This window comes from Crinia signifera, chromosome 8, assembly GCF_055691185.1.
Source record: "Crinia signifera chromosome 8, ASM5569118v1, whole genome shotgun sequence".
Taxonomy (NCBI): Eukaryota; Metazoa; Chordata; class Amphibia; order Anura; family Myobatrachidae; genus Crinia; species Crinia signifera.
This window is the reverse complement of record NC_139224.1, coordinates 135,917,728-135,929,535: the sequence shown is the minus strand read 5'-3', so window position 1 is coordinate 135,929,535 and position 11,808 is coordinate 135,917,728. Positions and strand designations below refer to the sequence as shown.

Genomic DNA, 11,808 nt, shown 5'->3' with positions numbered 1-11,808 from the left:
TAGCGGCGTACATGTAAACTATAACAGCAGAATGGTTTCATCATATTGCAGTGTAATGTGTGACACCTGCATATGGTAACTGGTAATTATCTCAGTATAGCGGTGTCAGCAGCAAGAGGTAATATTGCTGTCCAGTTGTGGGTGATGTCGCAGCAAAAACTAATTATGATGGCTTAATATATTATTTTTCCTCTACTCTTCTTTAGACAGAAATCATCCTTAAACTGTAGAGCGAAATAATGTAATTCCTCTGGCCCGTACTCTACCACCAATGTGCAGTTCTTCTTCCCTGCCTGGGGTGTCGCTGTCTGCTGTAGTGCTTCTAACACAGTGTGGTCTGTATATCAGCACTGATATGCAAACCAGACATGTGCTAGAAACACCACAGCAGACAGCGACACCCCAGGCAGGAAAGAGGAACTGCATTTGTTTTCAAATATGGCGGGTGCTAGAATGAACACTACCAATGTATCAGTATACTATGTATTACTCACTTTTATACCCACACTGATCAGCCAGGGCACGGGACACTTCAACTTTGCTTTTATTTCCTGACGACAACAACAGATGTCTGAGTTGACGTATTAAGTGAAGCTAATTAAAGACACATTTTTAATTGTAGAAAGTTGAATAAAACCCATGCAAAGATATCTATTATAAAAGTGGCTCAAATCCAATCTCCATAGTTGTGCAGTAGAGACAGGATTGAGGCCACAACTCCTCCCTTCACAGCTCTGGCTGTCCATCACAGCCCCCTCTGTGTACCCGCCTAGGCACACCACTGCATTGTCGCAGCACCTGTTGTGTAAGCGGCAGCGAGCATCCCACCTACCACTATCTTTAACTCCGCCCACTATGTACTTTTTTTGTCTGCTCATGTCGGATACCTCTTTGTCACTTCTGTCCTCTGTTGGCCATGTAGGACTGTACCACCTGTGGTCCACCTCCCTCCTTAAAGGACGCAGCGTAGCGTTTGATGCTTGTGTACCCACATCCATGTCACATATCATGATGATGCACATGACATAGATGTGGGCCCACAAGAAGGAGCTGAATTGGGTTTGGATGGAATAAGTTCTACCCCTGCAGAAATACAGGGTAGGGAAATCGGGCAGAGACGGAAGTAATGTGGCGGGGTGAGGATTAGAGAGATGGCGATGAGAGGGTGAGCGTAGGGGAAATGGTAGACAGGGTTGGCGAGAAACCGACTAAATAAAAGATGTAGAGAGAGAGAGATAAGAGGGCAATGGGAAATACAGATGGGAATGGAAAGAAAGGGACAAAAAACTGAGGAAGAAAAGAGACTGTAGGGGAATGAATAGGAGAAGTCGGGGGAATAGAAGGAGACATCGAGAAGAGAGAGATGGGAATGGAGAAGCAAAATCCCTGTGCAATTGCCTGGGCAAATCATGGTTCCAAAATACTATAATATATCACCATATTGGTAATCTACTCTGGTCCGCAACCAGCCTGCCTGTATTTATATTTATGGGTATGGTTGATATACAGGAATCCGAGGACGAGTCTTCTCCCTGCAACGTCCTCTGCAACTTTTTGTCTTCATTGGAAAGTACAATGTGCAGTTCCTTCTGTTGGAGTGTATCTGACTGCTGTTGCCAGGGAAACCAAATCAATGAATTATCTCTTCCATTCTTCTATTTCTGACGTTCTCAAACTGTGTGTCCCGACCATTTCAACATAATGCTGCAACTCCATGCCGCATTAGCGTTCACTTCACTTGTTTTGTGCCTCTGTAATGCTACTGTGCATGTGGCAGCCACCCTGCGGTTACTTGCTCGGGTCCTGTAACAATTTTTATTGTAGGATGGACACCATCCTATTTTGTTTCCTTGGTGACCCGTTGATCGAATGGGCCACATAGAGGGCACTATAGGGAGAAAACTTGTTTTGGCATTCCGGCAGGTCCTGGGTTTTGCCTAATACCTGCAGTACGTTCTAGTACTGTTGATAACTTGCATAATTGCCATCTACTGTGCTTGCTATGTGATTATACCAAAAGTGCAATATTCCACTTTCTGAACAGGCTGCTAGATTGTATAGATTGTTTGGTCCTAGTTTTATTAACATTTAATAAGTGCCTACATTTTACGTGCGACTATACAGGCAAAAATAAGCCATCTAAAAGGGCTTTAAAAAAAAAAATCTGAATATGGAACGGTTTTAACTGTGCCCTTAACGCCCCCTGTGATTACCTATTTGGTAATCCTTAGTGATCTTGCGTACTAGTGACCCACTTTCCCTGGCAGTAGGAATCTCCCCCTTCTATTTTTCTGGAAGCTCTTTAGTATTACAGAATGAGTTTTTGGCCACGTATTGGTTTGAAGAGCCTGTTTGTTCTTTAAGCGACGGGTATGCAAACGGCGTCACACAAATAAGGGTTCATATATGTTTTTAATAATTTTTCCACTGCGCTGACTTTATATGACCAGGCAAGGCTTGTGGGATCTCTCGGTCTCACGTCATCTGCTGAATTCATCTTAGAAGTACAGTAAAGGATGTATTGATGGAGAAGCTGGCCAGAAAATTACTCGGAGGAAACAAAACTCAATGTATATTTCCGCCGTTGATTTAACCACATGTTTTAATGGACAGAGAAGCTTGTGGTCAGCTTTCAGTGGGCCCCTGCCGTGCAAACATGACATCTTGTGGCTCCCTAGCTATACTGTAAAAATATAGAGAACCTTTTAACTTGGGTTTTCAAAATTTGTTTTACTAACTGATGCCAAAATAGAAAAGCGATCGCAAGCGTTCCCTTAAAATAGCATACACAAACCATCTCTGGGCTTGGATCTGATGGAACCTGAGTTTCTATACATAAGGAAGATATTGACGCTACTTGAGGCTACTCTTGATCCAAAGGAAAAGCAACTACAGTAAGTGTGCATTCTTAATTGATTGCAAAAGCCAATGTTTGCATGGATTTCTCCATGATCGGATTAAGAGAGAACTTCAGGGAGAATTATGACATGACAAATAAATAAACTTTCTTTCTCCCAGATGAAACGAGAGGGTTACTAGTTGGGCATCACCATTCAGAAAATGTACTGGTAAACTGATAGCTTGTTTAACGCTGCTGTGTGTAAGGCCCCTGCTGTTTGTCCAATGGGCTGCAATAATTATTACTGCTTCTCACAGCAGGAGCTACACTGATTATAATCTATGGCCTCAGGAAGAATCACCTGCAGGTGGCGATGTTTCCCAGGGAAGCCGCTGGTTGTATTAATTTGGTGCCATGGGCTTTATGGCTATTAAGGTGTTTTTCTTGGAGCGAATGTATCTTGCTCATCTGTGGTTAGAAGCAAATTGCATAGTGGTCACCATGAACTGTAAACATTTGCTCTTCATATCTCCTGATCCATGGTGCTTTCCATGAATAACCTCACACAGCATGAAGGATTTGGCTGTGCTTCTACTCTGTGAGCTCAGATGGGGCAGTAAAGCACAAGAGTGACTATTTTATAATGTGAAGTCTTTACTACTGTAAATGATAAGCCACAGAGTATGCGGAGGATGACCCATTCCACTGCATGCGGGGATACAGGAAAGAATACAAAAATCAGCTAGGAATGTTTAAGAACCGTTTTTAGTAACAGCAGGAGTTATGCAACACATTTCTGGTTGCAGCGTGCCTCCGTTGTGACATTCCTGCAATACAACACATTGATAATAGAACTACAGTAGGATGATTGATAGCTTGCTGTGTCGTATTAAACACAGCACATTCATACTGATCAGAGTCCCGTCTGATAGATTCCTTACCAATGTTGCTAATCTTGATGATTTTCAATTTTAAGTTATTTACATAGCACAAACCTATTGTGCAGCTTTTCACAGAGATTATTTGGTTCATCTACACCAGTCACAGTCACATTTTTAAACATGTGCCGCATTCATTCCTAACCGACACGTTCTACAGATCCACAGGTGACCTGAAAATGTAAACTGATGGTAGACCTCAAGAACCCGTTTGGTTATCCTTGCTGTACAACATGGCACACACCAGTGGTACAGGGTGACCGGGCCCCGAGTGTGGGGGTGCACGGGGGTCTGGACACACGCCGCGGCCAGCCTGGAGTCCCACACCTCGCCATGATGTCCGGAGCCGGCTGGTAGCTACTGGTGCTGCCTGGTAACCACGGACGCTATGGGACGCGGTAAAAGTAGAAAACATGCTGCTACCCCAGGGTGCGCAGCGGCAGCAACGTTACGTGTAAAACGTACAGTGATTGGCTGCCGGGCGGCCACTGTTCAATGATTGGTTCCTGGCAGCCGCTGCAGTGATTGGCTCGCAGCATCCCACAGGTTCAGCACAGCGCGTCCTCGGGGACCCCTTTAGTTTTAAAAACTGAGTCCCCGGGGACCGTTTTAGGGTAAAATACGCGTTTTTGCGAACCCTGACCACACACATACGCATTACAGTTATTATTTTTTTGTCTGAATCCGGGTAACCTACCAGTATGTTTTTGGCAAATTACTATACACTTCGATAGTGCCTTGGTGTAAATCAGTCAAGACCCCTGTGTTGTGAGTCAGTAATGCTAACTACTATACTACACCAAAGTTGCGGCCCCCTAGATGTAGTCTTAAATACCTACTCTACCTGGTTGGACTGCTCTCAGTCTTTAGACTAATACAAGTTGCACAATAATTTCCAAGTTACATTACAGATTTGAAGATGCGTCCTCATACATCTAGCCTCAATACACTACAGAGCGGAGATACCTGGCTCGAGTGAGAGCCATCGGGTCCCATGCAACGCTTAATGTCGGGCGTCACTTGTTTTTTTTTTTCTAAAAATGTCTCATAATTGTGAGGCAATTGCAGTAGAACGTTGTAGATTGTGCTGAGGAATGTGATATGACACTTACATGTTGTGTGTGACTGCGTCTGTATATGGAACAACACAGAACTTGAATTGGGGAAAAAAAGTTTGATCTAAAAGTGTCATATAGTATATTAATATCAAATATTTTTGGCAAATAGACACCCAATGCTGCAATATGTCTCAGGAGTGGGGCTGTTTGACGCAAATATATGTAATAATAAAAATAAAATAAAAGGGGTCAACCTGTGTCCATTTTCACTGGACTTTTACCCAGGTCCTGACCGGGTGGAACACGGGCAGGACCTGGGTAGTAGGCAGTGTAAACGGGTATGCCGGGACGTCCAACCCGGCTCCCATTTACAGCAATGGGGGAGCCCACCTCCGGACCACAGCATCCTGCGGTCAATATGGAAGTTGGGTGGGGGGCACACACAGCCTCCGCTGCTGTACTGTGCAGACAGCAGCAGAGGCAGGGAGGAGGTGATTGGATGCCTGAGTGCGGCATCCATGCACCTCGTGAACGGGGGCTAGGGGCAGCCCAGCAGCTTACCTTGGTGCTGGGCTTTCCCCCAGCATTGCGATCGGCTGTCCTGGTGCTCGGAGATGTCATCTCCAAGTGCCACCCCTGTTTAGATTGTGGGTCGGCACCGCAGTGTAAATGGTGCAAATCCCAGATTCGAACTTGCTTGGAAGCATGTTCCAAATACCGGGTCGGATCCAGGATTTTGGTGTAAAAGTGGTATTTTTACTTTTTCTCCCTTTATTACAGTTAGCTTATTCTGACCTAAATACTTGTGTGCTGTTGAGATTTGCAGTATAACCATGACCATTTAGAAGTAGGACTAAATTAGAAGGCCACTATAAATAAGATCTCATGCATGCAGAAATAATTTGACGTATAGGTTGATATTTAATTACCATTGAAAAATCATCGGTTGCATTTTTCTGATGTTTTGTCTTTTTCTTTTTTTTTGGCATATCCAATTAGGCAGACAAAAAAAAATCAAAAATTTCATCTGAAAACATGCGGTTTAAGTAAAACCTGTGTGTTTTCACTCAAAAAAGCTCAGTTTTTGGACAAAACTACGCTGTTTTCGTTGATTTGTCTTCGACTGTCGGCTTTCGGGGCTAATTGGATAACCCCCACCTAATCCATTAGCGGCAGTTACTTACTGTTGACTGAATTCCCCTATAAGAATCAGATGAAGGGTAAAAATGAATGACCGATATATTTGCAACAACATATGAAAATGCATTTATTTGCATACAGTATTTCGTACAATAGTCATGATGTATATTGTGTTATGGATGATGCCATTATTTTGGTCGTTTGCTATGATCAACAATTAAAACCTCATTCTCTATGGAGGTTTCCATTGTAAGAATATTACATATTTTCCAGCCTAGCATTCTAAAGCTATAAGATTCAACAGTGATCAGTCATAACTGCTATTGACACTCATTATGTGAAATGTTTTATATAGCCAGTGTGTGGGGGATTGAATGGCAATAATTGATACTATGTACTTGTCAAGTCTGTAATTGTCTCTTACCTCCCCATGTTCCGTGTACAAAGGGTTCTAACATAAAAAATTCTATTTCAATTCTAATGTATTCTTGGATATTGAAAGACACTGATGTTGAAATCTGAAGACTCATAGTTAATTAATGATTGTAATTTTTACAGCTCCCTGAGTCCATCTACTGCCACAATTATATTTGAGATTAAATGGTCTGCTAAATGCTATTAGAATTTTATTCCTGCAGCTGCAGACACACTGAATATAGACATGCCACATTTTAGTCAACAGAAGCTGTTTGTGCATACTATTCACTCCGCATTGCAGAAAGATGCCCAGCGCTACTAGGGCGTGACCAGAAGGGCTGTCTGATACGTAAGGAGGCTAGATGTAAGTGGATGCATCTGTATGGAATATTTGGACATTGATGCCCTGCTTTGGGGAACTTATTACTCTCCATTGTTACCTCCATTGTAAGAGGAGATGACATCACTTGCCCACGGTCACAATGAGATCTGATTATAGCACTGAGCCATGAATGTAAAACTATATTCCTGGATCATATTACCCATGGATGGGATATTGCATCATTGTTAAGCCCTCACTAGGTCCCTGGGTGTTACATTCACAATTCTGTACTCATGATCTGAATGACGTTTTTGTATAAACTTGTCCACATGTGTGAATGCTTTCCGTATGGTTACACACATCAGAGGGCTGCACTGAAACCCCGCTAAGATGGAAGTGAGCTGTGTTACATTAACAGTGCATGACTTGCATATGTTCTACAGACTGTGTCATAGAGCATTGTCTCCTTGTCTCTTTACAGGTATTTACCTTTCAGACCTCACGTACATAGACTCTGCATACCCATCTACCGGCAGCATCCTGGAGAACGAGCAGAGATCCAACCTAATGAATAACATCCTGAGAATTATCTCTGACCTGCAGCAGTCCTGTGAATATGGTGGGTGTTCCGTTATAGACTGTGGTTACCTGCAGAGTATGTTTAGGGGGGTACTTAAAAGCGGGTTTTAGAGAAATTGAGATGTTGCCCATAACAACCAATCAGATTTTACTTAGCATATACCCAGCATCTTTTACAAGATAGTAACGAGAATCTGATTGGTTGCTATGGGCAATATCCCCACTTCTATAAAACCTGCATTTTAGCAAATATACTAAAGAGTTCCTCCTATACCTCAGTGCTCCAGCGATGGTTCTCAAACGGAACAACTTATAGATGTGCAGGTTAGGATTTACCCAGATTTCAAAACGGGATCTTATTGGCTATGGGCTGTCACATGTTTTGGCTCAAAAACATGTGACAGCCAGATAGCCATTAAGATCACGTTTTGAGATCCAGGAAAATCCGAACTTACACATCTCTACAGTGGTTGTCAGTCTTCTGGTTTTTCTCACCCTTGCCAGCAACAGAATGTGCCCATCATACTGTAACTATTCGTTCCCATGGGTATGTGGGCAGGGAGGCTGGCGTCACATTATGTTAGCCGCCTGCCTTGTGTTCGTACCGGGCACCTGCAAATATAAGTCAGTCTCCTCTCCACATTTGCGAAGGCAGGAGAAATCATTCGATGGTCGGTGACCATCGAATGATTTCTCCTGCTGCGGGCACATGTGAGGGGGTGTGTCTTTGTAACACATCCCCTCATATGGTTGCGTGGGGATACGATGGTGGGGCAGATATTTGCCTGGTCGGCGTCACAAGGACTCTGTAAGCTGCGAGCTTCCACTTCTTGCCGTCTCAATTAGAATCAGCCCCTTTTATCTCGTGCCAAGCTTATAGCAAATGAGGTGCATTCTTATAAAAGTAGTGCTTTCTCCTCTCATGCATGCTATTCCTGTTCAATGTAGTGACATTAGCCAGTTCAAGAGAGACGTGCAGATTCTTTGGCATACCCGTGGGTTCTTTGTCATCTTGAATATTCTATATGACTATGGATTGGTGAAGGCTGAAGTCTTTACAGACCATTGCAGAACCTCAGTCTGAGCATTGACAAGTCTCTTTTTGTAGTCTTCAGGCTTATCCTATACACAAACAAGATTTTGCTGAGCAATGCTAGATCTCGCAGCACAGTGATGTGTGCTGATCGATCTGTCAGGGCCAGTGTTCTTCGGTGAGAACACTGACACTGGCCCTGACCGACTTTTTAACTAGCATTCTGGATATGAAATCGCCTAGCAAAACACGGGGCCGCGCATCGCTATGGCCCCTACACACGGAGCGACATAAGGGCGTTTTATGAGCGATTTTGTAAGAAAATGCCCTGAGATTGTCCCATGTGTAGTCCCCATTAGGCCAAGGCCACTATAATTACACTCCTATTGTTTGAATCTCCTGGCTCTTAATTTTACACTTAACCCAAAGTGATTGTAAAATGTTTTATTAATAAATAAATTAACGAGAGAATATCTTTTGTTTATATTTTATTAGGTAACTTTACTGCTGCCCTCTGCTTTATAGCAGCCCGTTTCATTATTTCTTGGTTCTACTCTAATGCGAAGAAGAGCTGCCTATGGTTTTTAGTAGGCCAATATATTTTTAGGTTACACATTTGGAGCATTTATAATCTTAATGTCCATACACACTGAGCGGCTTTTCCCTTCCCCCGTGCCGTCAGCGGGGCAGGGGGAAGCCGCTCAGTGTGTATGGACACACACTGGGCGGCTTTGAGCTGAAAGCCACTCAAAACACCAAGTTTGGATGGCTTTCAGCTCCAAATCACCCAGTGTGTACGGGCCTTTAGCTTCATTTAAGACCTAACCACCTATCATGCTATGACACCTACACAAAATAGATGTTTTTACGTCTTAAATACATCTGCACAGGCCACATTCAATGGTTTCTATCCAATGAACTCATCCCTGCACGTGAGGGAGGCGAATTACTGTAGCGACAGCTTGGAAACTGAGCTTGCATTCCTCGTGGCCCTATCTCTCCACAGACTTGCTGATTTTTTTCGTATACAGCCATATGGGGGTGCGAACAAGTCTGTATGTCCAGCATTATTATAAGTGTAGCAAATAGCAGCAATTCAAATGTGTGAGTAAACTGTGACAAATTGGACTGAGCTCAATATTTTATTTAGTAGTTTGCTGCATTTAAGAAATACTTAGTAACGGTGCATTGAAATGTACAGATATTTCATGCTTAGTTTTGCACCTTGTACATGTATCAACTTCTTTAGACTTAGAGATTGTGGGTGGAGAGTGATAAACAACCAACCAATCAGCTTCTACCTGTCATTTTTCAAACCCAGCATGTGACATGGCAGCTAGGAGCTGATTGGTTGGTTGTTTATCACTCCATTTTATCACTTTTTGAAGCTTGATCCATCTGGCTCTTAGGGAGTCCGCAATTTGAATAGACTTTTCATACAACTGTATCTATAATTATGGCACATGAAATGAAAAAACCTGGCCAGTGCTGAGCGGGAGGTGATAATTACACACACATTCTGGTTGTGGTGTCCCTGGGGCAGTCGTTATAACTTACCGTTGTGTCCTTACTTAGAAATCCACTTGCTGCCCCATGTCCAGAAGTACCTGAACTCTGTGCGGTACATTGAGGAGCTGCAAAAGTTTGTAGAGGACGATAATTACAAGTAAGTGTGACGCCCAGCATGTGGCTAGTGTCTGCCTTCCTGTTTCTCTCCTGTTTGCAGCATCACAGAGCTTTACCCCTCACCAAAATATGTACCCTTGTTATATTGGCTTTCCTATTCTTGGAGCTGATCTAAATGGAAACTTTGAAAAGGAAAGCAATAGTATTTCCACTGCAAGGCGACTGCTTCATACAGGATTAATCCTGCACATGCTGTCTAACAAACAAACAAAAAATGACCGTGTTTGTCAATGCTCGGGGAAAGATACAATTGCGATATCGTGCTAGCTAAGCAGCTTCTACCTTACATTTTACAGGCTTGGATATATATGCCCCTGGCAATCTGTATGTTACCAGCCACTTCCTCATCCTTCCTCAAATGCTTGTCTGCTGATCCAGGGCATTGGGAAGTGGATCAAAGACCCCAGTAACTAGCCAATCATTGCTCTTCTTGTAATACGCTCTGAGCTACATTAGGTACACCAGACATGGTGGTCATGGATTCCACTCCACTGAAAGTATAATGGACACCTGTACATTTTATTTATTTCTGAAATATTGTTGAAATATGTCATTTTATATAAAAGGTGACGCTTGGTATGAATGCAATCAATGTTTTTGCTGAAAATAGATTTACATTGATGGCCTATGGGTATTTATTTTACTTACAAACAGACTGACTAAACAATCTGTCCCCCCACTGCCTAGGCATAGCTGTTGGTTGCCTCTAATAGTGCGTGGCCTAATGTAAGGTAACTCAGCTTTCATTTCCAGTAGCCGGCTAGCTAATTGCGACTGCTCAGATTTGGGCTGTAGATAAATAGGCCCTTATGTTTTCACTTTAACACTGACGTACGTTTGAGATTTCAGTGCTCTGACAGAGCTTAAGAGCTCTGTCATGTCTCCCAGCATTATGATCCTCTCCCAGTCGGCCTTTTAGTAAAATGCTGCACACAGCCTGTATTATGCAGAAGAACATCAGTGGTCTATGTTACATGGGCATCGCTAGATGTGTAATGTATGACAGAACACAGCGGACCTTTATGCTTCTGAAAATAAAATAAGTAAAGAGATGCCTAAAAATGAGAATGCAAACATCACCATAATGCACAGCAGAGGGGTCGTGCGGAGGACCTGTGGAATACACAGTAGATCAGTCTGCTGTGCGGGGGAGTTTACCTGTTCCTGGAAGTAGCAGTAATCAGTCAGCCCAGCACAGCTGTTGGGTCTTGCCTTGTAACAAATGACCTGTGAAACAAAGTACCCTCTGATTTTAGAACATGGGACATTGGGCGCAATTTATCGATTTTATGAAAGCACAAGGTCGTACATTTTCCTAGTCAGACTCAGTGGCTTTGGAATAATAGGGCATATGTATTAAGCCTGATAAAGTGGAAGGTGACAGCGTGCCAGCCCAATCAGCTGTTTGAAAAATGACCGTAAGGAGATGATTGGTTGGTTCATTATCACCTTCCACTTTAATATATCTGCCCCAAAGTCGCAAGAGATAAAGGGGAGCGTAAGTGATGAACTGTCGGGCACTAGCAGACTTGTTTTCTGTGGTTATTGAATACAACATGGTGGATTACTGGCTATGTTTTCTATACATGATTTTATAATGGCTTGCTGTTCTAATGATCAAAGTAGATTTTAGAAGGTTGCATGTGTTATGGTTTGTTGGGATTGGTGAAAGAAATAAAGGAGACTGGTCACTTGGCTGGAAGTGATTACAGCCATGGCTTTCAAGTTGACAACTCAATGGGGAAATCCTGCCTGCGTGACTTTTCACCATAATGCTCATAACTCTGTCGGAAGGT

At 43.0% G+C, this 11,808-nt stretch overlaps 1 protein-coding gene across 8 annotated transcripts in view; it reads left to right on the top strand.

Annotated features, from left to right (window-relative positions):
- Window positions 1-11,808, top strand: part of RALGPS2 (Ral GEF with PH domain and SH3 binding motif 2) — a 149,807-nt gene that overhangs the window by 104,039 nt on the left and 33,960 nt on the right. For all 8 annotated transcript variants that reach the window (XM_083157231.1, XM_083157232.1, XM_083157233.1 and 5 more), the window contains exons 9-10: window positions 7,196-7,333; window positions 9,902-9,992. In XM_083157231.1, the coding sequence (XP_083013357.1) occupies window positions 7,196-7,333; window positions 9,902-9,992 (229 nt within the window). The remainder of the gene's footprint in view (window positions 1-7,195; window positions 7,334-9,901; window positions 9,993-11,808) is intronic.